Source organism: Vicugna pacos, chromosome 14 (genome assembly GCF_048564905.1).
Source record: "Vicugna pacos chromosome 14, VicPac4, whole genome shotgun sequence".
NCBI classification, from domain to species: Eukaryota; Metazoa; Chordata; class Mammalia; order Artiodactyla; family Camelidae; genus Vicugna; species Vicugna pacos.
The window spans coordinates 20,194,179-20,220,300 of record NC_133000.1 but is presented as its reverse complement, the minus strand read 5'-3'; the positions used below and the strand labels follow the sequence as shown (position 1 = coordinate 20,220,300).

Genomic DNA, 26,122 nt, shown 5'->3' with positions numbered 1-26,122 from the left:
AAAATAATAGACTGCTTATCCTCTTCCTTCTTCCTCATCGCGAATCACGTTTCTCAAGACAATACATGGAATTTACAGGATGCGAACTTGTCAGTTATGAATGCGCATCACTCAGTAGAGTGTCACTTAATCAAGACCTCCCACCTCATTTGAACTTAAACCTATTTCGTCCACATGGTTCCGCTTTAAACAAGCTTTCCTTGTTTCCATTTTGTCTTTCTTCCATCTCAGTCCCTTCAGGCTGTTTGAAATTCACCATTTCCAGATGAAAGCTTCAGAAAGTGTTCTCTACCAGAGAATAATGAAGCCACAAACTCTTCCAGTCTCGACAAGACAGTGCTGGGAATCTAGAGCTAATAATCTTAATGCAGGAATAACAAAGGGGATTGTTACGGATCTCTACAGGGATGAGGCACTTTTCACATCCATTACTGCACTTTGATGACACTTGCAGTATCCTAAGAGAAAACTCAAGGCCCCAGGAAAAGATGGGAGAGACGTTCTTCTTTGTTGTAAATTCCATCTTACTAGGATTTCTGTTATAAACACCCTGAGCCACATTCTCATTTGCTTTACAAACTCAAGGAGAAATGCTCGCTGAGAAGATTCACAGAAGAGCTGGATGGGGGAATTGGGTAACTGGCTTAAGCTCCATGATTGCAGAGACCATGTTTTCTTCAACATCATATCCTTAGAGTTTAACAGAGTATTTGGCAGGTAGTGGTCCCAGTAAATACCTGTTGATCTTCTGTATGTGTAGCAAGTAACACAGCATGAGGATGGATGGGAATTTACAGTGTAAATGGGAAGTAGGAAGGAGAAAATGTGAAAAATGAGGAAAAGTGGCAATAAGTAAGCTTATGTTATTTTCTTTAAAAATATTTCTTCTTTAGTTATATTGTCCTTCTGAGGCTGTCTTTAAGATGACTTCTTAAATAATTGCTCTTATTTCCATTTTTCATAGCTGAAGAAAGAAAAGTACAAAGCATGGATCCCCTTGGGTCATGTGGTGAATCTATTTAATTCTTTTCCTGTTTTAAAAATCTTTGTTTTCTTCTTGATCTTAAATAGGTTCGCGTCTGTCTAACATTATTAGACAGGGACAAAAACTGTGCTACCAAAAACATTAGTCTAATCTAGTGCACCATAGGGTGACTTAGAGAGATTTAAGAAGAGTCAAGAGTTACTTGCCTAAAAGAGGCAGCTGTATTTACAGGAAAGATCAGTTCTCAATTTGTGTGAATAAGTTACATTTTCTTTTGTCCTTCCATGACACTAGAGGCCCTAGTTCTTCTGGAAGAATTTTCCAGGAGCTTGGAGATGAAAGTTTATCCAACTTTTTTTTCTTTCTTTTTCCACCAGCACATGGCAGACATCATAACAGGAACACATTACAATGGTTTTCTTGAGAAAGGAGGTATTAGAGAAAAACAAATATCATATACTATCACTTATATGTGGAATCTAAAAATATGGTACAATTGAACATATTTACAAAACAAAAAATGACTCACAGACATGGAAAACAATCTTCTGGTTATCAAGGGGGAGGGAGGCAGGGTTAAATTAGGAGTTTGGGATTAACAGATACACACTACCATATATAAAATAGATAAACAACAAGGACCTACTTTATAGCACAGGGAACTACATTCAATATCTTGTAATAACCTATAATGGGAAAGAATCTAAAAAAGAATATATATATATAAATGAATCATGTTGCTGTATACCTGAAACTAACACAGCACTGTAAATCAACTGTACTTCAATTTAAAAGAAATAAATTGGCTACACTTTTACCATCTCACATTTTTTTATTCCACGACCTAACCACTGTTTTTGAGTCTGAATCACTCACTGCTACTTTGCTGTGTGATATCTTTTAGATCACTAACCTCTCTGTGTCCATTGTTTCACATCTGTACCTTGAGAACGAATGCTCTTCTTTACACCACAATGTAGGGCTAGAGGGAAAAATACAAGTAGATACAAGAAGGCTGAAGCGAGTCATGTTTCTATTCCCAAAGGAAATTCAAATAAGTTTAGAGTTGCTACCGTATTTCTTCGAATCTGTTACCTTTGATCTTCACCATGGCAGTATTTAGGTACCACTAAGACACAAACAAAAATGCTGTCAATTAAACTAAGACATGTGCCTTCTTATCACATCAATTTTAAGATATGTTTCCACTTTGGAGATGCTAAAACGTGAAAAAAAAATCAACGAAACATGTATAGCATCTTATGTCACTAGAGCCAGGGCCATGCCCAATCTGAGCTATAGTTCAAAAATTATAAAGTAAACATTATCAATTATATGAGCTATTATTTTAGAAGCATTTTGCTACCCACAATTATTATCATGTGAATCCTGAAAGCACAGAACTAGTGACAGCTGTTTTCATGAGTTGTGGATGGACACGGTCTAACAGTCAGCATTTGACTTACATTACAGTTTTATTCAGCTTCCATGAGCCCATTTATTTATTTTAAATCCAACATTCTTTCTATGAGAAGTTCTTTTAAAATAATAGCCACTCTTCCGTGCCTCCCACAAATAACCATCCTTGCACACTTGCTGCTGACTCAGCACTGGCAGTTAAACACAGCCTGTTTCCCAGGGCTGCCCTGGCTCTCCCATCCGGCTAGGAGGACGCTAAGGCAGCGTCGGCCACAACGCTGCCACTCAACTGGCCTTGGTTGTACCAGCTCATCAATCAGACTGCTGTCAGTCTGCATTTAAAAGGGCAGTGAGGTTTATACTTTCCAAGAGAAAAATCTCAAAGTCTTGCCGGATTCCTTTTTTTTTTTTCCATTTTATAATAGGAAACTTTGCTCCATGAAGAATATATACATTCAAAACTGTGGAAAGCGGCCTGAGAGTGACTGTGACCACCTTTATAATGAACAGTAATGGAATTTCGATGGTTTACTTCCACATCAGTCAGCCCAACTTCCCTTTGAAAGCACAGCAAGAGCAATCTAGAACAGATGGGCAGGGTTGGAGAACATTGTATATTCCCTTGTTAATTTGTGTAACACTAGCTGTTATTTGCTACACACTTACTATGTGCCAAGCACTGTTGCAAGGAAATTCATAAGCTTGAGAGACTTTATTTCTCATCACATGTAACAGGCAGGTAATGCTACCAGTGACATCTCACACGTGGAGGAAACTGAGTGTTATGTATTGAGTTGTGTCCCCTCAAAATTCCTATGTTGAAGTCTTAGCCCTCAGTGTGACCATATTTACAGATGGGGTCTTTAAAGAGGCAATCGAGTTAAAATGAGACCATTAGGGTGGGGCTTAGTCCAATAAACTGGTGTCCTTATAAGAAAGGGAAATTTGGACCCAAAGACAGGCATAGAGGGAGAGCCCCAGGTAAACATGAAGAAAGCTACCTGGAACCCAGAGACAGATCCCTCCTTTGTAACCCTCAGAAGCAACCCACCCCACAGATTCCTTGATCCTGGGCTTCCAGCCTCTCAAACTGTAAAACAATGAATTTCTGATGTTGAAGCCAAGTTTGTGGTACTTTGTTGCAGTAATCCTAGCAAACTAATCAAACCAAACCAATGAAGGTGATGTAGTTTGCCAAAGGTCACCCAGCTAATAGGGGTCTATGGTTTGCATGTGAACTTCTGCGCCTGCATCTGGAGCCTGGGCTCCCCTTAACACCATTCTCTACAGCCCCTGTGGAGACAGAATGAACTCTCTTCCCTGGGCCTCATGCTCCATGAAAATGAATGAGCCCATCAGCATGAGGTTGGTGGTTCCTACAAAAACTGTAACGGCACACAGCAGCTGTTTCCCTGCCATGCCACACTACAGGTGAAATATTGGATACACACGTCATTATTCCGCAGGGAAAAGTGAGGGCCAGAATGACCCAGTCCATCTGTCGTGCAGTGTGTAAGCCCCGTGGGAGCCAGAAACGACTTTAGGGACACGGTTTTCCAAGTCGTCCTTTGAGTCTGATGAGCAAGGTCACCATAACCTGTGACTCAGGCGCACGTCTGGAGGATGCTTCAAATCTTAAAGTCCTGATCTTGTCATTCAACTGCTCAGAAGCCTGGATGACCATCTGCCGCTGTGCCATGCACTATAAAGTCCCTAATCTGGTCCCTCATGTGGCATCGCCCTGGCCTGTGTTTCCAGTCCTCACTAGAGTAATACACCTTTTCTCCCCACATGCAGGCATGTGTCGGTGTGCACACACAGACACACCCTGGGCTCACGGCCATGCTGGCTCACTCCCTTCACCCAGGACTCGCCGTGTAGGCTCCCCCAGCCGCACTCTTCCTCCAAGGATTTCCTTGACCTGAAACTCCCTTCTTTTCCCCTGTTCACCTACTGGCATCCTACTCACTCGCGAAGTCCAATTCAAACCTCACATTCCTCAAAGTCATTTCTCCCGTCCCTTCAAATGGAACTATTTCCCCTCTAATTCAAAGTCCCAGGCCTATTTTCCAGTCTGCCTTCAAATGGAGATAATTATGACTCTGTTATCCCCATGAACTCTTGGGAGAGAGGGCCTCTGCCTTTTCAATTTGTGTGTGTACTCCGCAATATCTAGAATTTACATAGTGGAATATCTAAAATTCACACACTCTTTGCATAGTAGGTACTCAATACATTTTTGCTGGATTTAGTGCAGTCTCCTGGGTCATCCCAATGAAGATAACCAAGCAAGCTCTAAAAAATTCACCGACCTTCAAGAACAAAAATCAAAGCCCTGGAGCCTTGCCCTGGGCTTTCATTTTAAGCAGAGCCAGCTCAGAAGGGCAGAGAAACTCTTTCTCATGTTTTTCCTGGAAGACAAAGTATGGGCCTGTGATCACCAAGTATGCTTTGTGGTCTCAAGTTCATTGTCTACCGAACATACAACATTTTATTTTGTTCCTAGACTAAACTGCTTTGAACTCCAGGAGTCAATAATAGAACATATTCCATGATTCCTTCACTTTAGGTGACAAAGTGACAGCACAGATGACGTGGTGGCCCCGAACAGAAATGACATTCAGTGTCTGATTAAAAGGTGCATATGGTCAAAGTCAATTTCATTTCTCCAGGTTGCTTTCTTCTTAAGAAATGCAAAGGCAGCACAAAAGAAACATGTTTCCCAGCTCATAGGCCTCACCCTGGGTGACTGTCCAATTTAAAACCACTACCTGATCAGTGTCACTTGATCTGGATGGCAACAACTTCATCAGCAGCATGATCTAAAACTTATGCCCCTTTGCTCTAAGTTGCTTTTGAACTTGATGGCAATTATTTTGTCCTCAGTGGCAGCTGGTGTAATGTGTAATGTGTAATGGTGAAAAGAATGGTGTTAAAAACAAACAAACAAACAAACAAACAAAAGGAGCCTGGAACTATCTGCTCCAAAACAAATCCTGGCTATACTAGAAATTAGGGATCTTTAATATGACTTAACATTCTGGGCCTCGGTTTCATTATCTGTCAAATGCGGGCAGAGGACTGTTCTAAAGGAGTGTTATGATAAACTAACTGAGTCAATAAACCAGGACATCAGTGTTGGATTTAACATGAACTGTTATGATTGCAAAATGTTCTTTCTCTTCAGCAAAGAAAGGAAGCAGCAAAGAATATTACTGGCTTCTGTTATGGGCTGCATCTCAAACTCCCTTCCCTTTGCTTTTTTTTTTTTTTTCCTTTGCAGAATCCGTAGTAAATTATAAGCAAACATACGAGTGATGCATGTATATTTAGTTTCACATATAACCTCATTGTTACTTCTTGGCTTCCTTCCAAGATATCTTACAAGTTATCAATCTCGCCAGGACAGAGTGTGTTTTCTGACCACTTCCCCTTTGCAATTAAGGACTGTGACCACTCGCTTACGCAGACGGAGACCAGCAGCCTTAACCCCAAAGGAGGTCAGAAACTCCCAGCTCTTCCCGCCGAGGGGGCTAGCTGAGAACCCGACACCGTGTGTTTTAAGGCTGTGGCTAAGACTGTGACCATAGGAACTGGGAACACCCACCAACACCCAGTTTCCCCCAGCCCCACTTCCTTCGCTTCAATGCCATTAAGCATGGTTGCAGTGCCTTTGTGAATGTTTTGAGTGGAGTTAGGTTTCGGGTGTTTATTATTGAATTGCTAAAGATTTGGAGAGACGACAAACAGACAAGTAAAGAAAGAGACAAAAAACATCCTTGACAGACAAGTACTATGAGCAGACCTGGGGTCCACGAAGGTCGGGGTTCTCGCCAAAGCCCCAGGGTTTGGTCAACTGCTCTTCAGATAAAACCTGCCCTAGATGCACAGCAAGGAGGTTTTATTTGCATAGGAGACCTGCCAGTCGGACCTTGCAGATATAGATCAGAGTCAGGCTGGTGGCGAGTTTTCCTGTTTACCATCTACCTTCATGGAGGCGTTGAATGCAAGGCCTTACAAAGGATCTGGGAGGGCCATCTCTTCTCCTCTTCCCAGATTTGGGGTTTCATTACCTTTTTGCTCTCTGTATCACCTCTCCACGTTGAACATGGAGAAGATAAACTCCCAAAGGCTTCTCTTCCGAGTGCGTGGGAGGGCTTGGGAGCGGGGCCGGCTGGGCTGGCGATGGAAAGGTCGGGTTGCACCATGTCGTCCACAGGCTTTCCCAGCTGGGCAGGAAGGCTTCCCCATCTGACTTCATGGTGCCACTTACATATAGTCATTCACCCACAAAAATTAAACCCACGTGGGTGGAGGCCGTGTCTAAGCTCTTTGCCATTGCAGGCCCCACCTTTACTGCATACGTGCCATGCTAGATTTTTGGTTTAGTCAATGGGTTCACTGTGCCAGTTTTCTTTTCTTTTTTTTTTTTTTTTTTACTGTTGAGATAGGAATGGCAACCTTCCAAGGACTGGGGAGAGACCAGCCTGTGATTTCCTGGGAGGGTGAACTCCAAAGGCTTGTCCATCAGAGTTGAAGAGTCTTGAAGTGCACAAGCATCCAAGCATCCAAGCATCCAGGACATATTATATATTCCTTGGAAGTCTAGAATCTTATCACTCCTTTGAGAGGAAAGTTTAAAGAAACTGTTGTTACTGGATCTGGTGAGGAGGATGCTGACTGGCACAATTTAAGACTATGAAAGGTCATGCTCTTTGAAGATGACATTGGCTGCAAGAGTGTAACTTACAGCTTCAAAAACCTTAAAATTTCACCTTTTCATCTAATAATTCTTCTAGGAATCTAGCCCAAAGATATAATATGGATATCAGCAAAAGGTCTGTACCCAGCAAAGTTCATCACAGCATCACATACGAGAGCCAAACGTTGGAAACAATTTTAAAGTCCAGCAGTAAGCAAAGGCTATGTAAATGATGGGGTGTCATCATTAAACTGTAAAGTAAGACACTTTGTTGTGGCTGTTTTGATACCACGGATATTTTCTGTCCCCAAAGAACAAACTACTCAATTCAATAGTTGGGGAAAAAAGTGGTGAATTTAACATGTGCTCCATCTCAGGGATCCTACTTCTTCCTGTATTGACCCTAAGCCCAGGGCTTTGGTGATTAGGTGGCTTTTAGAGATAGGCTGAGTCTATCTGATGTACAAATAATCTGTAATTTAAAATCGAAAGCTTAATGATTTATTTTTAGTGTCATATCATATAGCTGTGATGTTAAAATAAACATGACAACCAAGAATAGGGTCAAATCTTTACTTACAATGGTGATATTTATAAAGAGTATTTATCAATGAAGAGGAATATTTATAACAATAGCAAGTAAAAAAGAACAGGACACACATGTGCATGTACAGTGCAATCTAAGTAATGTAAACATATTTATATGACTATATAGGCTATTCATGTGCTAAGTTATTTACACAGATTTCACCAGTGAGAGATTATGAGCGATTACTTCCTTTTTAATATTTTTATATATATTTTTCATATAGGTGCATATTACTTTCATATTAAACTAAAATTTCATAAGAAAAATATTTAAAAAGTGATTAAAATGACAGTTTATTGGGTTGAGTTAATGAGAAAGGAGAACTTAATGGTGGAGAATGTTTTTAAATACTTAAAATGAGATCCTTGGGTAAAATGTGTGGCTACTTCCTCCCTGAGAGTTCTGGGGAAAGGACCCCCGCTTTTCTCCCTGAAGGGGCAGTGAATCTGAGGGCTGGGCACTTTGGACCACTGATACTCCTTGTGTTCTAAATCTCTGTAAAATTAGGAGACTGAGCAAGGATAGGTTAGTGCTGCAGTATGAAACGGCCATGTTTTTTTCTCTTGACCATGGTTTTTCTGGCAAGTGCTTTATCAGTGAGTTGGCTCAAATCCCTGTCTCAGGCGCCCAGCACTATTAAGAAGTTCCCTATTTTTCAGCTCTCTTCCTCATTCAAGCCCCCTTTGAGTATAAGCTCCTTTTATAGACGGTGGAACCCTTGAGGGCTGGAGTTGATCTACTTCTCCCAAGGCCTCCTCGACATGGTGCAGCACCATGTGTTGATGGATTAGATGCCAGCTTTAGCTAACAAAGCCAGAAGAAGCCTAAGCTGAATGTTTTCTTATCTTCCAGTTGGCTCTGGCCCCTGCTCTCAATCCCTGAGGTCCAGCTCTCTCAGGGATCTAGATCCAGACTAGGTTACGCATCAGGAGGGCAGGAGAGTCTCCCGTGGTCTTCAGCTGCCTTTGGGGCTCTCTAAATATGGCCAACTCTCTAATATAGTGGGGGTAATAGGGCAACACTAAATAGCAAATGGAATGATGTATTTGTAATGGGCAAGAAAATAAATACATCTCATCTTCTGAACAAAATTAAAGGCAATATCATTCATTTCATTAATAATTTTGACTACATAGGGGCCAGGATATGGAAAGGGGTATTTTATGCAGTCGGCATTTTATTTCCACGGATCCTTTCAGAATACTGCTTGGACCAGAAACAGCTGGTAAGAGCTACTTTCTATGGAAGCCTAGGTTTTTCCTAAGGCCAACTTTGGGAGAATTGGCCTGAATTCTGGGAATCCCTCAGAGCTTCCCTGGCCTCCCTGGGGATGGGCTGGATCCTGAAGATGCTTCCTGGGGCTCTAGAGATTAATTTACTCTGGGGAATGAGAAAAAGGGGAGCAAAGGGAGAGAGGCATCAAAAGAACTGCCACAAATTACCTGCTACATTTTGGATAAAGGTGTCCAGGGGAGGAAAAACAGCTCCCATCTAGGGCAGAAGAGTGCCCTGGTGTTTCTTCTGGCTCTATGGTCGAGATGGTAAAGGAAGATATGAGGCAAAGAGATCATATCCCTACTGAGAAGTTTATGGTCCTATAGAGACGGGGCTGGAAGAAGTCTGTTTACTTTAACAGGGCTGCCATACAAGGTGCCATGGACAAGGTGACTTAAATAACAAAAGTCTATTTTCTCACAGTTCTAGAGACTAGAAGTCTGAGATCAAAGTGTCAATAAGGTTGGTTCCTTCTGAGGGGTGTGAGGGAGGGATCTGTTCTCAGCCTCTTTCCTTGGCTTATAGATAACCGTCTTCTCCCTGTGTCTTCATATCATCTTCTCTTTGTGTTAGTGGCCAAATTCCCTCTTCTTAGAAGGATCCCAGCCGTATTAGATTAGGGCCCCCCCTTATGATCTCATGATCTCATTTTAACTTAATTACCTCTGTAAATATTTAAATATGATCACACTCTGAGGTCCTGGGGGTTAGGATTTCAAAAAGTATGAATTTTGAGGGGTATACAACCCAAAACAAAGCCCATTCATTTCTGGCTGTGGTAAACTCTAGCATGGGAGTATTTCCCAGTCTTTAGTGTCCATAGGCCTAGGGTCCTCCACTCTTTATGCCAGTTGGAGAGCAGTGGAGAAAACCAACCCACAGACACACTGCATGCAAGACTTCAGTCTTAGACAGCAGGCACTGCGTGAACCACCCACTCAATCCCAGCCTAGACTGGACATGCTCTCCTTCTAAATGGAGCAGTTGCAGAAAAAGCAAAGTTCTATGGTGAATCCAAAATAGTCTGAAACTATGAAGCTGGGCAGTTTGGTTGTGTGGTGGAGCCCATTAATTATAGTGTGTCCTGATCCTGTTTATTTGTCTAAACTCTTCTTGGTGCTGCAGAACTCTCCCCCTTGGACATCAAACAACAAAAAAGTGAGAGACCGTGTAGCGATAGTCATCCACCCTGTGGCTGCAGGTCTGTGGTGGGCAGGGGCAGGAGGACACACTGTCTCACTGGGCTGGGGCTCTACACAATGTGAGTTCACCTGGGTCCCATGGAGAGAGACGTTCCTGAGCACAATTGTGGGTTGGCTGGAGTGGTCTCCAGGACCAGCTGCCATCTTGTTTGTGATCAGCCAAATGCTTTGCAGGTTAAACTGATGGGTTTGGAGCAAGGGGATTGTGTGATGAGGTGAGAGAAATACTCACAAAGCCTTTCCTAAATATCCTTCATCCATGTCCCAGACTGTGGTCAAAGAGAGCAAAGACCAGCTGGCCAGTCTTGTTTGTTTAAGCTGTTGACTAATCTCTGAGTTCATGTGCTGAGCTGGTTCATGAAGTTCTTGAACTTTTATTATTCTTGGACTTTTGGCACAGTAAAAATGAAATAAGAAACTGATGCTTTCTTTAAAAGAAGCTATGAGATTGAGTGAATTCAATGTTTGAATTAAGAGATTCAAAGAATTCAAAGAAAATCTGACTAATATTTTTTGATGGATACTATGTGCCAGGCACTGGAATTGGAGTAAAGCTGAACTTTTTTTCTCAGCTCTATCAAGAACTCTATTCACTTGGTCTGCTTCTAAGGTCCTTGGGTCATACTGGGCCTGAGTTTCTGTGAAATGATGTTTAAATGCAAAATACTAATGAGTATTTATAAATCAGGGGTAAAGAAAAGTGAATGTAGATCTGTGCTTTCCAATATGGTAGCCACCAGTCTCAGTGACTGGTGAGAAGCTGAGGAAATTCATTTCCTCAGTTGCACTAACCACATTTCAAGTCCTCCATAGCTACCCTTGCCTAATGGCTACCATGTTGGACAGCATGAATCTAGAACATTCTCAACATGGCAGACTGTCTATTGGGCAACACTGATGCAGATTATGAATACAGAAATCTGAGTTCATGTGGAATATTTTTCATTTCAAAACATTTTGCAAACTGCAACTTATGACAGCTGGAAGGGCCAATTAAGATACTGACTTTGTATCTCAGGACTGAAGACAACCTTAAAGACTATCTAGATTCATTTCTTATCTGATGATTAATCTATACTGCAACATCTCCACCAATCCTTTGTCTGTTTGGGGCTTGAAAGTTCTGAGAATAGACATTTACTTTTCAAGGCAGTGGATTTTATCTGTGAATTTCCCTGGTCCAAAATGGTTGGTGTAATTCAGCACAAGGCTCTTAGAAATGTTAATTTTCCTTGGAAAATATTAAGGAAGTCCATATTCTTATTAATCCCTTTACAGATGAGTCACACAATTTCATTGCCATTGTGTATAGGAAGAATAAATGTCAAATGTAAAGGCAAATGTCAAAAATAAAATGAGGTTATGCAGTTGTCTGCCCCATGTCCTGTGGTACGCTAGTAGGTATGCTAATAATAATTTAAAAATTAGGCTTCGATGTATTAACATAGCCAAACAGATGACTTCCTACTAATAGTGATCTTACACATTTTTCAATGATTTCCTTTGTCAAAACTATCTCACCATTGAAAAATGAGTGAATTTTCCAGAGAAAAAATTAAGTTTACCTTTTAAAATGCCCACATTATGAGAATGAAAATCAAGCATGGTGGAAACAGTTCCACAGAATGTCTCTGCTTGACTCAGCAGGGCATACTGACACACCCAGCTTTTTCTGAAGGTCTTGTCCTCAGCCCTGTGGTCCTGCGCTCGGCCCCTGCACCACTGAGGCTCACCGGCTCTGCGACCCTGCAGCTGCTCTCCAGTGTGTTCCTTACTTGTTCAGTAACTCTTCCAAGTCTTCCTCTGCTCTCACCAACCATTTCCAACCACGGTTGGCTATCCTTTATTCCAGCAGAGATTTTATTGCTTCAGTTCTTGTGTTTCTTTTCATGCCCCCTGGATTTATGTTAAGAGATAAGAACCTGAAATGACCATTCTTGGAAGATTCCTAATTATTGGACTAAACAAAGTGCATAGACTTTGGGACAGCTGTTTTCCTTGGTGTCTTTCTACAGTGTCCAGTACTGACTGATGAGGACAGGAACGTCACTGGCTGATAAATGGCGCCGTGTAGCGATCATAGAAATAATTACAAGAAGAAGAAGAAGAGGAAGAAGAAGGAGAAAAAACAAGAACATGCACATATTAAGCTTTGTTCTAAAAGCTTTGGACATGTTGACTCATATTGTGTTCCTTACAACCCCATAAGGTAAATTCTGCTTTCTTTATTGTTCAAATAAGTTAACCAAGGCACAGAAACATCGGCCACCAAACCAGTAAGTGGTAGAGCCTGGATTTCATCACTGGACATATGGCCCCAGAGTCCCTCTTTTTAACCATTTTAAGATAGATTTTTAAATAAAAATAAAACATGAATATATGCATATTAAGCATCTCTATTTTGAATGGGGACCTTTGGTAAAACCCGTGTACTGTTTTATGAGAGGCAGCTTGGTACAACAGAAAGAAACATAAGATCTATAGTCAGAACTGATGGGACATTTGTTCAGGGATTCAATACATATTAGTTTGAACACAGTCCCATCTGAGTATCTTTTTAGGCTATTTCTTCTACCTTTCCTAGGAGGCCAATAGAGCCTGGTTTGCACAGGAGTGTATAGTGGATGCCTGTGGTGGTGGTGATGATATCTGCCATACTGGTTATTTCTGAAATGTATCTGCTCAGAAACACCTAATCAGACATATTTTTGCATGTGTATTGCTGCTTCAATATTTTAATATTATTTAATATTACCTGCTCTGTGCCAGGTATTTTGCTGGGTAATGAGGGTAAATAATGAATAATACAGATTTCACATCCTCCAGGGGCTCATAGTTTACTGGGGAAGACACTCAGGTAAATAGATAAAGACACTATAATGAAGAAAGTGATTGGATAAAGGTGAGTGAGGGACAAGAGAGAAAGGGCTTTTAGAAGAATCTCAGGGAGAAGCCTAGGAGGAGTTGTCACCTGCTTTGAGACTGGAAGGTTGTGGGGACAACTAGATATCTCCCAGCATCATACCCCCTGCAGCTACCACAGTGCCCGACTCACAGCTGGCCTTCATAAATGTTTGTTGCATGAATAAATTATCAGCATGAACGCAGACGCAGGGGTTTGAAATGAAGAGCGTATTGTACAGGAAAATTATAAATAATTCTTTATGTTCTAAAACTAGAACTTTAAGTACTAAGCAGAGAGTGATGGGGATAAGCCTAAAGGTACCAATGCAAAAAAAATGAAGAAAGGGTTTGTAAAGAGCTTGGACTTTATTTTAAGTAATCATAGGCCACTGACCGGTTTCAAATGGGAAAATTATACAGCCAGTTGCACGTGCTAAATAGATCATTCTGGAAATAGGTTTAAGTGGGAGAAGGTTGTTGGTGAAAAGGACAGTAAGGAAGTCATTTTAGTACTATGGGCAAGAAATGAGGATAGGCTGATTTAGAGACAGAGAGGAGGAAGCAAGCATTTAGGAGGCCGGCAGCATAAGCCAATCCCTTGTCACCCCTCTGACTCTGATCTCTAAGAGTAAAGCAGATAGTACTTGGGGATAGGAGGGTTACCCGAGGTTTCACATCCTGAGGTTTCAGGAGAGAAACAAAAATGTACAGGCTAGTTTCTGAACAATATTATTTATAGCAACAAGTAGACCTAAGCATTAATAGATGCTGGAAAATCTGAAAAGACAATCAATCCCATAGCTAACTGAGAGGCTCTGGCCAGGTGATTCCCATGCATTCTGGGAGACATGGAATTATGTGATGCCCCTAGCCCTGGTCCCACTGGTCCTCCTCCCCACTGAGGAAGCACCTTCCTCACCACTCACTCCCTGTGTGTCCACCATTGCCGAAGACACCTCCAGTAACCTGACCTACCCAGGAGCTGTGGGCACACACACTAGCAGACTTTGGTAGGAAAAGAAAGGACGAAAGGTCAAATGCTATTGAAAGGATCTCAGAAACTTGAAAGAGGAACCCAGGCCAAACAGAACAACTGCCTTGCAGCAGAGGTTTGGTAAAGGAGTAGAGGTGAATTAAAAAATGATTTTAAGGAGAAGTCTTGAGACATAAGGAAGTATTGCAAAAGCTCAATTGAAGAGAAAAAAAATACTTCTTAAAGTAAAATTTAATTCTGAATTTAAAAATCCAACAGATGACCTGAATAATAGAATTGAAACTGCTGGAAGATGAAACAAAGATCTTGAGGATCCAATCAAAGAACACATGCATGATGAAAAGCAAAAATAAAATAAATGGAAATTACAAGTTCAAGGATAGAGATCAGGAGAGACACATCTGAGAGACCTAATGTGGTGAAAAGAGGAGTTTCAAAGGGGAGGAAGGAAGAAGAAGAAATAATAATTATTCCCTGAGCAAAACTGAAGAAGGGAAAGATTCAGGAGACGTTTAGAAGATGGATAAGGTAAGACACTTTAATTAATATCATTTGATTATGTTTTCAGAAACAACTATAATCTCTCTGATTAATTTCTGTATTTCCCAAAAGTTTATTTAAAAGGTCTAATACTTGAGATCATTTCATTTTAAGAATGGGTCTGAGATAATGCTAGTTAATTAAAAACCTATCAAACACAGATGCTTCCCAGAAAGCTGGAGATAAAATTACTTTAGATACTTCCAGCATTGTGCACAAAGGAGATACACAGCTGTGGACAGGTGTACTTCCTTCATACATGATCAAGTTACTTTTTTCACCTCCGCCTCCCATTTAGGATTCCCTGAAGTCTCATAATCTACCATTAGAAATGCACTCCTTTAGGGGTAAGGCAGTAGACTTCATGATGACTGCAAACATAAAACCTTAATTCAACTGTCTATTGACACAAGTCAATGTTAATGTGTTATAGTTTATTAGCTAATTTGTTAGCACAAGGGAATGTGATGAGAATAGTTTGCTGGTGGGTTATATTTTTAGGGAGGCCAGACCCAGATGGGAGATTTCAATGGGTCCTCAGTGAGCAGTAATAGCTTGGATCTGAGATAAGAAGAGACTCAGGGGAGAAGGAACACTCAGGGGAGCAAAAAGAATGATAAAAGAACTGGTAAATACAAAAGACAAATGACTCCAGCTTTACAAGGTGGCTCAGGCTGACCCCCATCTCCAGGATAAGATATTTTCTTATTCTTACTACTTATTACAGTAAAATGCATTTTAAATATTACCAGTATGAAGGGATGTAAAAAAATTTTTATAATTCCCAAGCTTATGTTTCCTTATATGGCAGAAGGAACATTGAAGATGTGATTAAGTGAAGGATCTTGAGATGGAGAGAGAATCCTGGATTATCCAGATGAACCCAATGTAACCACGGGGGTCCTTGTAAGAGAGTGGCCGCAGAGCTAGTCAGAGAGAGGACTGAAGGGCAGAAGCAGAGGTCAGAGATTGGAATGACGAGTTTTGAAGATGGAGGAAGGGGCGGTGAGCCCAGGAACTTAGGAAGCTGGAAAAGACAAAACTGATTTGTCCCTGGAGACTCCAAAAAGGATGCAGCCCTGCAGACACATTTTAACTTTTTTAAATTTTGAGGGGAAGGGGAGGTAACTAGGTTTATTTATTTATTTAATGGAGGTGCTGGGGATTGAACCCAGGACTTCGTGCATGCTAAGCACACACTCTACCACTGAGTCCTCCCCAGTAGACATGTTTTAAACTTCTGACCTCTAGAACTGTAAGAGCATAAATTTGTGATATTTTACACCATTAAGTTTGTGATGATTTGTTATAGCACCAATAAGAAACTAATACACTCTCTTAGGGTGAAAGGGGCAAAGAGAGAGGAAGGTGTTACCAGAGCCTAGAAAGCACTGGAGCTGTGGGGAAGGGATAGCCAGTCAGGAGTTGTGGCCAGAGGGGAAACGACCAGGACCAGAATCTCAACGAAGCCGAGGAGGGTGGGGTTGGGGATGAGGTTTGGGGGGTGGGGAAGAGAATTAAGACCCTGCTTTCTCTCCCCTTCTGCCTTCTAGACACTGCCAGTACTTCCTACTGGCTGAACTCATAGGACAAGGGAGCCCAGGATATGTTGGCTACAAAGGTCAGCCTCCTGGCCACAGAGCAAGCCAGAGAATGGATTTTGTATGGAGCACAGAGCAGAGGGTTGGACCAATGGAGAAGAACGAGAAAGATTCTTGAATTATGACATCTTGGTAAGAATAATTATATTCACTATTTTAAACAAAAAAGATTGTATCATAATGTATCTTAAGCTATTTATTAGAGATTGAAAAATCACCTTTTTCCTTCATCTTTTTAGCTGGAAGTTATGGTTGCAGCCTTGACTAACTAAATAAACACAGAACTCATTATTGTACAACTCTAATGGTGTGATTGCATAATTGCAGGCAGAGTACCAAACCCATCACACAGCCTGAGATTTGAGAATGTCTAACAGGCTTTCAGTTTTTGCAGAAAATTCTAAGCCCTGGGCATCACACTTTCAATAATGATGTAATTAACTGAAAAGTCTGATGTTGGAATTAGAATTCCAATGTAGAATATGTGAAACATGGAGATATTGTGTCTTCATGGAAACCATCTTACAAAAACTTTCTTCATAGAGATATGAATCGCGAGGGCAAATGTACCGTGGAAATACTGACAAATAATGTGAATTCTCATCCTCAGAAGCTGGAGGAAAAGGAGGTCAAGGAATATTGTCGTTTCAATGAAGACCAGATTTAAAATATCTGAGTTTTTCCTATATATGTTCTGAAGAAAATAAAGTGGCAAGACATGAGAAGAGAATTTTGGAATTGCTAGTAAAATGAAATTAACAGCATAATCCGAGTCATCCAGCCCAAATACCTAATCTCAGAAGGAAAAAAGGTGCTCATAATATAAACTGAGCTAAGGAGTAGCAGGTCCTTCAGATTCAGCATGCCCAAAATAAAACTCTTTGTTCTTTGCCCCAATCTACCTACCTGTTTTTTTCTCTTGTGTTCTCTCTCTTTAAGACAGTACTGCTCAGTCATCCAACCAGAAACCTGGGTCACTCTGGACTCCTCCCTTTTCTCACTCCCATGGAAGTTGCCCCCTTTCTTCTGAACATCTCCGAGATCAGTTATCCCTTCTCCAGTTCAATCCTTTCCACCTTAATTCATGCACTTGCTTCAGCCTGGACAATTTCAGTTACCACCTAACCTGCCTCCCTGTTTCCCCCTTCTTCCTCTCACATTCCCATACCACATTCACTTATGTCAAAATAAATTTTCTAAAAACAGTCATCCGGCTATGTTGCCCCTGTGCCTGAACATTGTCGATGGACAACTGGTGCTCAAATCCAGCTCCCTCAACATGGCTCAGAAGGCTTCCCATGATCTGGCCCCAACCTGCCTCATCAGGTCACTCACTCTGCAGAGGCTCCTTGTGCTTTAGCTGCACTCAATGAGTTCTTTCCCCCCAAAACCCCCACTCTTTCTGGACTTCCATACCTTTGCCTGTATGGGCCTCACAGACATCTCTGAAGACCTAGACTGAGTGCTACCTCTGTAAAAACCTCCTGGAGTCCCCTACAGAGTTTGTTGGACCTTCTTTGAACACTTGTAGCATTTGGGTCAGATACCTAAGACAGCACTTATTTTAATTTGGCTTAAAAATCTCTCTTACCTGTTAAACAAGGAGTCCCTGAGGGTAGGAACTAAGTCTTGCTCGGGCTATTAGAAGACCTTATTTAATAAACAAATGAGAGAGAATCGATGTCCTTGGCAGTGGGTTTCAATGTAATTTTATAGAAAGGGAAGATTTATAAAGTCAACAATCAAATAGTTACAGAGTATTGCTCAAATTACCCAGTAGGAGGATATTAGAAATGACAGACTTTATATCACTAAATTAAAAATATGAAATATTTGTTTACTCCTTACTACAAAGATAGTGTGTATGTACATAAATAAAATACTTGTTTACTCTTTACTGCAAAGATAGCAATAATATTAATGCAATAAAAAGGAACACCAAAACTTTTAAAAATGAGGAGACATTTGGAAGTAGGAGATAAATGGATTAAACAGAATAGTACAAGTAAGATGATGCTAAAATGGCAAGTTAAGTGTGACTGTTGATTCCCAGTGGCTTCATCCTCTGTAGCTTCACTAAATATTCTTTCTGTGGATTCACAACATCATCATCCACCCAGTCACCCAGTCCAGTTCTCCTGCCAGCCACCTCTTACGAACAGTCATCAAGTTCTGTCTATTTTATCTCTTACATACTTAAAAATGTCTCCAAGACCTTCTTTTGAACAAATGTTTGCCAGATCTAACAGAATGAGGCTGCACTATGTAGACTTTGCCAAGACATACCTCCATCCAACAGATTAGTGGTCCTCAAAGTGTGGTCCTCAGACCTCCTGGGGTCCTTGAGATCCATTCAGGGGATCCTCAATATCTAAGCTATCTTTATAGCAACACTAGGGTCAGAATTTGCTTTTTTACTTTGTAGACATTTGCACTGATGAGTAAAATGCTGGCGCCATAGAATAATCAAGGAGGGTTGACGTGAAAACTCAGGCATTCTTCATGGCTACAGACTTCAAAGTTTTTTTTTTTTTAAGCCAGTTTCACTTAAGAATATCCTTGATGGAGTAAATGCTATTATTTTTATTAAGTCTTAATACTTGAATATACATCTTTTTAATATTATGTGGGATGAAATGGAAAGTATGCACTGAAGCACTTCTGCTACATAACTAAGTATGATTGTCATAAAATAGATAAACAAGTTCATACTGTATAGCACGGGAAATTATATTCAATATCTTGTAGTAACTTATCATGAAAAAGAATGTGAAAACAAATATATGTATGTTCATGTATGACTGAAGCATTATGCTGTACACCAGAAATTGACAAAACTGACTATACTTCAATAAAAGTATATATATATACAAAAAATTTGATTGTCACAAAGTAAAGCACTCATGAGATTGTTTGAGTTTTAAGAAGGAAAAAAATCCCTTTTCTGGAGATTGACAAAATATATTTGTACATTAATGCCACTGATAAAATCTGCATTAAACAAAAAACAACAAATTTTTGTTGAACACAGTATTTTCCAAGCGAAGGTGACCATGGGACCACCTTTTTTATTAAGCGAATGTCGAGAAACATCTGAAAGAGCCATTTTCATAGTGTGGTCTGGGATGCCTAAGAATCTCTGATCCTCTCACGAGTTCTGTGCCATCAGAAGTATTTCATAATATACTAAGGCGTTCTTTTTCTTTTTCTTTCTCATTCTCTCAAAGGTGTACAGTGGAGTTTACTAGAGGCCGCATGATGTGCAATACTGTAACAGATTCAATACAGAAGTAGATATGAGGCTCTATTAAGCCAGACAGTAAAGAGATCTGAAAAAGTGTAAAACAGGGTCACTTTTCTCCTTAATTTAAAAAAAGTGATTATTTACCTATAATGGAAAAGAATCTGAAAAAGAATATATATATATATATATATACAACTGAATCACTTTGCTGTACACCTGAAACTAGCACAATATTGTAAACCAACTATACGCCAATAAAAAATTTTTTAAATAGAAAAAAAGGTTATTAAACAAATAAAACTGTACTATACTAACATGCTGATACATCAAAAATCTCTCAGTTTAGATTTGTAATATGCCAAATATTTACAAATATAACCCACATAAACGAAAGCTCTATGAGGTTCTCATTAACTCTGATGAATGCAAAGGAGTTCCGAGACCAAAGAACACTCCTGAGAGCAGGATCACTGGTGTGGAACTATTATTTTTCCCTGCCCAGCAGCACAGCATCAATTCCTTTCTTTGTTGATGTCTGTACTTTAATTTTCCTTTAACTCAATCCCCTGGCTCAAGGGAAGGCATTTGATTCAGGCTTGTGTATCAAGCCATGCCTGAGTCCAGATTAACCCTACATTTTTCAACTACGTGAACCAGTAAATTGTCACTTGACTCCAAAAGAATCCCATTTTGATACACCATGGTTCCAGGAAATACAGTTTGAGAAATGATGATCAAATCATTGTGCTGTTTATAGCTGAGTATTGACATAAACTTGAACTTTCAGTTGTGTTCTTGATCTTGGCAAGTCTTGCTATCTATTAGTTTAATGGGACTTTGGCTTAATTATGTTATGATTTTGGTAACAGATTAACTGATGAATAGATATATTAATACAATAATAAATATATTAGGAAATTCTCAGTAAATTCAGACATGTCCAATTGAGAAGATACACTAAACAAATAATTATAATAACACAGTCATCTTCTGCTTAAGATAGCCATTGGTCAATTTCTCCCTGGGTAGCTATTACTCAAGGATTAGTTTTAATCATTATTTTTGCCCACAAAACCTTCTCTGACTATCCAGAATAGGTTAGGTCCCATGATGATTAAAATGTCCTCACTGTTCTTACATTTTTGCCTTCAAAGCACTCATCACAGTTTTAGTGAACTGTTTGATGATTTGTTCAATGTGTTTCTTTCCCATTAGAATGTAAGCCCCATGTTCTCTCTTGGTCACCACTCTGTCCCTAGGATACAGCTTAGTGCTTGGTATACAGTAGGCATATACTCAATTACATCACAGAATGAATGCATGAATGCGGGGGTGTCATGATAGAAGTGAAGGGTGCTATGGGAGAGTAAACAAAGAGAGTCAAGCCAGGTTAGGAGAACACAGAAGTCCTTCTGGAGTAGAGACATCTGAGTAGCGAGAGGAAGAATTGAGTAGGAACGTCATCCAGGTGTGGAGAGGTGGGAGAGGAGTCTACTAGAGTGAGTGGTAGTGTCTGAATGTAAGATGACCTAAGAAAAGGAGTCTAGAGCCAGATTATGAAGGACCACTTGAGGCCTTTACCTCAAGAGTTTAGACTTTATACCAATAACGCTTAGGAGCCATTTAAAGACAGGAAGTCGGGAAATGGTACATCTTTTTGTTTTAAAAGGAAATCCTGATCAGGATGTACAGAATTGTTCAGGGGCAAGAAAGACTGGAGGTAGTGGACCAGTTAGGTGATGTGATTAATTCAGGTGAGAAACAGTGTGGCTTGGACTGGGCTGGAAGCAGAAGCTCTGTGAATTCCTTCAATCATTTTTTTTAAATTGAAGTATAGTTAGTTACAGTGTGTTGATTTCTGGTGTACAACACAGTGTCCCAATCATGCATATACATACATATTTTCATTTCATATTCTTTTTCATCAAAGGTTATTACAAGATATTGAAAATAGTTCCCTGTGCTATACAGAAGAAACTTTTTAAAAATCTATGTTTAAATATAGTGGCTAACATTTGTAAATCTCAAACTCCTGAATTTATCCCCTCCCACCCCTTTTCCCTAGTAACCATAAGATCATTTACTATGTCTAAGAGTCTGTTTCTGTTTTGTAGATAAGTTCACAGTGTCCCTTTTTTTTGATTCCACATATGAGTGATATCATATGGTATTTTTCTTTCTTCTTCTGGCTTAATTCACTTAGAATTACAATCTCTAGGTCCATTCATGTTGCTGCAAATGGCATTATTTTATTCTTTTTTATGGCTGAGTAGTATTCCATTGTATAAATATACCACAACTTTTTTATCCTTCAATCACTTTTTATTGAACATGTATTTACTGTGTACCTACTATATACCAGGCAACATTCTAGGAAATGGGGATATAGAGGTGAATAATACAGATAAAGTCCTTGAACATACAGAGTTTACTAATTGGGGAGTGAAACATTGACAACTTATAGTCAATTAATAGGCCAGAAAGTTTCTTTACCTTTGAAGAAGAAACACGTGCACTGACAGTGGGGTTTCCAATCCAGCCTGTGGATGTGGGAACACAGTGGGATGACATCTTTAGGGTACGATGGGAAAATCACTGTCATGGGGTAGGGATGTCACTTGAAGAACTCTGTAGGAATGTAATGTACAGTCTTATAAATGAAGATACTGGGTCAAATAGACCAGAACATGATTCAAAGTTTTGAGGGAACTTCTTGTAATCTGAGGATCAAGATATCAAGGAATAAAAGACACATAACAAACACTGAAAAAGAACAGAAGGGGCTACAGTAAAGTCACTGTGGGTTTAGATATTATAACACATTAAAAAATCTTTGATCCTAGTAAAGATTTACTTTAAAAAGGTGAAATATAGAATTGTTTCTCAAAAGAAGAAAAAGAAGAAGGAAGAGAAAGAGAAGGAAATAACCCTTACTTCTCAAAGTTAACAAACAAAGAGTAGAAAGAGGCCCAGGATTGCATGGAGTAGGGGACCAATGTTAATTATTTTTCTATTGGAGTTTGAAAAAAAATTTTCCCCCCCTTTCCCCGTCAAACTTGATGTACATATATACACAAATGCTAAAAGCATTGAATTTAAACACACCACTGCATTTGTTTGGGTGCTTTTTTTACCCAACCTGGTTGCTCTTCCGCACTTGTGCTGAGTTCTGCGTGTTTAATTGAGAACCCAAGCTTTGGTAACTCAGAGATATGCCATTTGTGAAAGATCTTCCCCATGGAGGTGCCCTTTACAGAATTACACAGAAAGAGAACATAAAAGTAAAACGTATCAACAAAAAGTGGAAACATCCTAAGTTTGTATACATGTTTAAATTGGCCAGAACCTCCAATCCTTCCTGCTGAAGATGTGTCAGACTCTGTTAGCGATGTTCGTATTTTCATTTTCTTCCCAAGGGGCACAATTCTGAATAGAGACTTTTTAAGAACCCTAGAAAGTTTTCCTTAGCAAGAAAATTAACATTGAACACCACCACCATCTCAGCTTTGTGTAACATCCTTCTTTCCTGAGTGGCAGCTGGATGAGCCCTCCTGGGTGGCCTACCTCTGCTGCGTATACCCCTCTTATTTTTAGGACACTGAAAGAAAATAACCGCCCAGCAGTAGGAACGACATAGACCGACCTCTGGAGGAATGCAGTCTATGGTCTTATGTTGAGGATACTAGGTCCTATTCCTCTCACTGTACCGTTTCTTTTTTTAACTCAGAGTTAGTGCCTACAGGCTCTCCGCTACCACATTCCAAATCCACTTCGCTCAAAGACACTTTGAGGGCACAGAAGCAGGGATTTGGGAAGAGGGTTCTGGTTTTCCAAGCCTGCCAAAAAAAATCAGAACCTATATTTGAAACCATGATAAAGGCTGCACCCTCAGGATCCCTGAGGGTGTTCCTTGCTGAATTTTTTTGAGGAGGAAGGACTGGGAGGGGTGGGAAGGAGAAGTAGATAGAAAAGATCTTCAAAGATCACCAAGTCCAATTTTCTAAATGCTATCGGGGAAACTGAGGCTCAAGGAGGCCTACTGCCCCGGGAATGTCTGTGATGTCACCTTTATCCCTGACCAAAGCGTTCATCTGCCTCTCTCCCAGCCCATCTCTTGGGCTGCCAGAAAGGCAGCTGAGGATGGGCAAGTGGCATCTGGAACCGCTGGAACGACCCACAGCCTCCTCCTCTGAGGGCCCCGAGGGGGGGAAGGAGGAGGCCTTTCAGTGAGGGAGTAAGAGAGGGAGGGCGAAAGGAAGGAAGGGGAGCCAGAGGTGGGAGTGGAAGCGGCAGCTTCGCTCGGGGCTGATTGGCTCCCAGGGCCAGCCCTCCCGAAGCGGTTTATAAGAGTTGGGGCGGCCGGGTGCCCTGCCCGCTCGCCCGCGCGCCCCAGGAGCAGCGCCCGGCTCTGAGCGCCCCACGTCGAGGCCCGCCTGGCCGCGCGCGGGCTCCGCGCCGCCTTCGGAGTTGGCCGCGGGCAGACGAGCCAGGGAGGGCAGGCGAGTGCCCGAGGCAGCGGGCCGAGCGCCATGCGCCGCGCCAGCCGAGACTACACCAAGTACCTGCGCGGCTCGGAGGAGATGGGCAGCGGCGGCGCCGGCGCCCCGCACGAGGGCCCCCTGCACGCCCCGCCGCCGCCGCCCGCGCCGCCCGCGCCCGCCGCCGCCGCCTCCCGCTCCACGTTCGTGGCCCTCCTGGGGCTGGGGCTGGGCCAGGTCGTGTGCAGCGTCGCCCTGTTCCTCTACTTCCGAGCGCAGGTGAGTGCTCGCCTCCCAGGGGCGCGCGCGCGGCCGGGGCGCACCCACCTCGGTCCTCTCGCGCTCGCAGGTGATGGAGCCCGGGCCCCCCGGCTTGGCTCCCCAGATCTTGCATATTCTGGAGGGCAAAGTGACTCCGAAAAGGGAGCGTCCGGCTCGGGGACAGCCTGGCGCGGGGCAGGGCGCACTGGCCTGTGGCCCCCGCGCGCGCGCGCACCCAGCCCCGCCGCGCGCTGAGGCTGGGCTCGCCCGGCCTCGTGCGTTTGAATTTCCCCCGGCGAGACCGCATTGGCCGCTCACCTTTTCTGGAAGTTACTGCACATTTTTCTCCTTCATACATTTCCCACTTGGAGCAAAGAATGAACTATGTCAACTTAGGGAAAAAAAAAATTGAGCGCCTCCAATTAGGCATCGATGTTTTTCCCTTCCTACCCATCAGCGGGAGGAATTGCGTCCCTGGGGCCGGCGGCTTTGCACCGCGCGCGGCTAAGCGCGATGCGTGGGCCGCCAGCAGCTGCTGGAGCACCGAGGGGCGATGCCCAAGTCACCAGATGGACCGAATGACATAGCGCGACCAGAGAAACCTGGTCTCGGTACCCGGGCTCCGCTCGCGCGGGGTGAAAAAAAGAGAAAGGGGCCCACGTGCCTTCTCACTAAGGTGCGCGGAGGAAGAAAGTGTGTGTGGACACGGTGAAGGTCTCTCTCCTGACACAGCCTCGCGACAATCTAGCGAATAACCAAGCTTTTCAAAGATGAGGAAGACTGCTAGGAACTGCAGAGAGATAGTAGGAAGGAAGGGGTAAATTTGTAACATTATGCTTTCTGGTGGTTTTTGCTCTTGTGTTTTCTTGGAAATTGCAGTGCAGTTGGTTGGATTCATTCAAATATTCTTGTCTGGTGCTGTGAACTCTCTCAAAGGAAGTGGGGGGCTGACTGTGCATTTTTTTTTTTTTATGGGAAAAGAGAGTTGGGTTTGGACTTCATTGGTTTTCAGATCCAAAGGTGATTACTAAACCAAACTGGATGCATAAAAACACGGCATTGCTTGGGTTGTATGGGGTTTTGACATGTGCTAGTCTCGAACTCCATTACTTGTGATCATAGGCTTTATGTTAAATATTCATTACCTATTAATTTGCATTTTATGGACTTAGTTTGATGATCTAGTAGAACAAATGTAGACATACTATGTGCAGTGCGTTAGGAAATCTGTATCTATATGTATAAAAATAATCTTTTTCTTTTGAGGAAATTTTGTTTCCTACAAAAAACAACTTTTGAGTGGTTTATTTGTGACGTAGATTACACAAATCTATATGAAAGTGATGAAACGTTTTTCTTTCATTGGAGTATGCTGCAGTCAAGAATGAGTGATTTATCCATTTTCCCATCCAACATATGGTTCCCTACCTCCATTTAATGCTTGCATAATTGATGCCTGTATTGCACATTGCACTATTAAACGGTATAGAATGTAAGTTAAGAATCATTTATTCAACATGCAGTGTCCATCTATTATGTGTGGGGCATGATGCCAGGTAATGAAGGGGCCTCTAACCAAAGACTTTACATTCTTAGTCAAATAAGAGAGGAGCTTTCAGAAAGGGATAGAGGATGCCCTGGTTCTCTTTTTTGGCTGTTCTAACACCTTAGAATGAGGAATGAATGAGTTCTAGGGACCAGGGACAGCTTAGATTGGCAGGAACCATGGAAATTGGTGTGACCATTTAGGAAAGAATGACTTGCTGGGCTGTTCAGCTTCTTTGTAGGGATTCTCAGCATTAATGGTCTGGTGGGCTAAGGGCTCTGGCTTTCTGATGATCTTCATCCTAACTGAGCAGTCTTGATGTCACATGGATAACAGTGAAACGTTCAACTTTGTTTTTTTCCCCAAAGTAAACATGTAAGTT

At 41.6% G+C, this 26,122-nt stretch overlaps 1 protein-coding gene across 1 annotated transcript in view; it reads left to right on the top strand.

Annotated features, from left to right (window-relative positions):
• The first annotated feature begins 23,958 nt into the window (after nucleotides 1-23,958).
• Nucleotides 23,959-26,122, top strand: part of TNFSF11 (TNF superfamily member 11) — a 31,360-nt gene continuing 29,196 nt past the window's right edge. Inside the window, exon 1 of the mRNA XM_072937375.1 lies at nucleotides 23,959-24,212. Within this exon, the coding sequence (XP_072793476.1) occupies nucleotides 23,985-24,212 (228 nt within the window). The 5' untranslated portion in view covers nucleotides 23,959-23,984. The remainder of the gene's footprint in view (nucleotides 24,213-26,122) is intronic.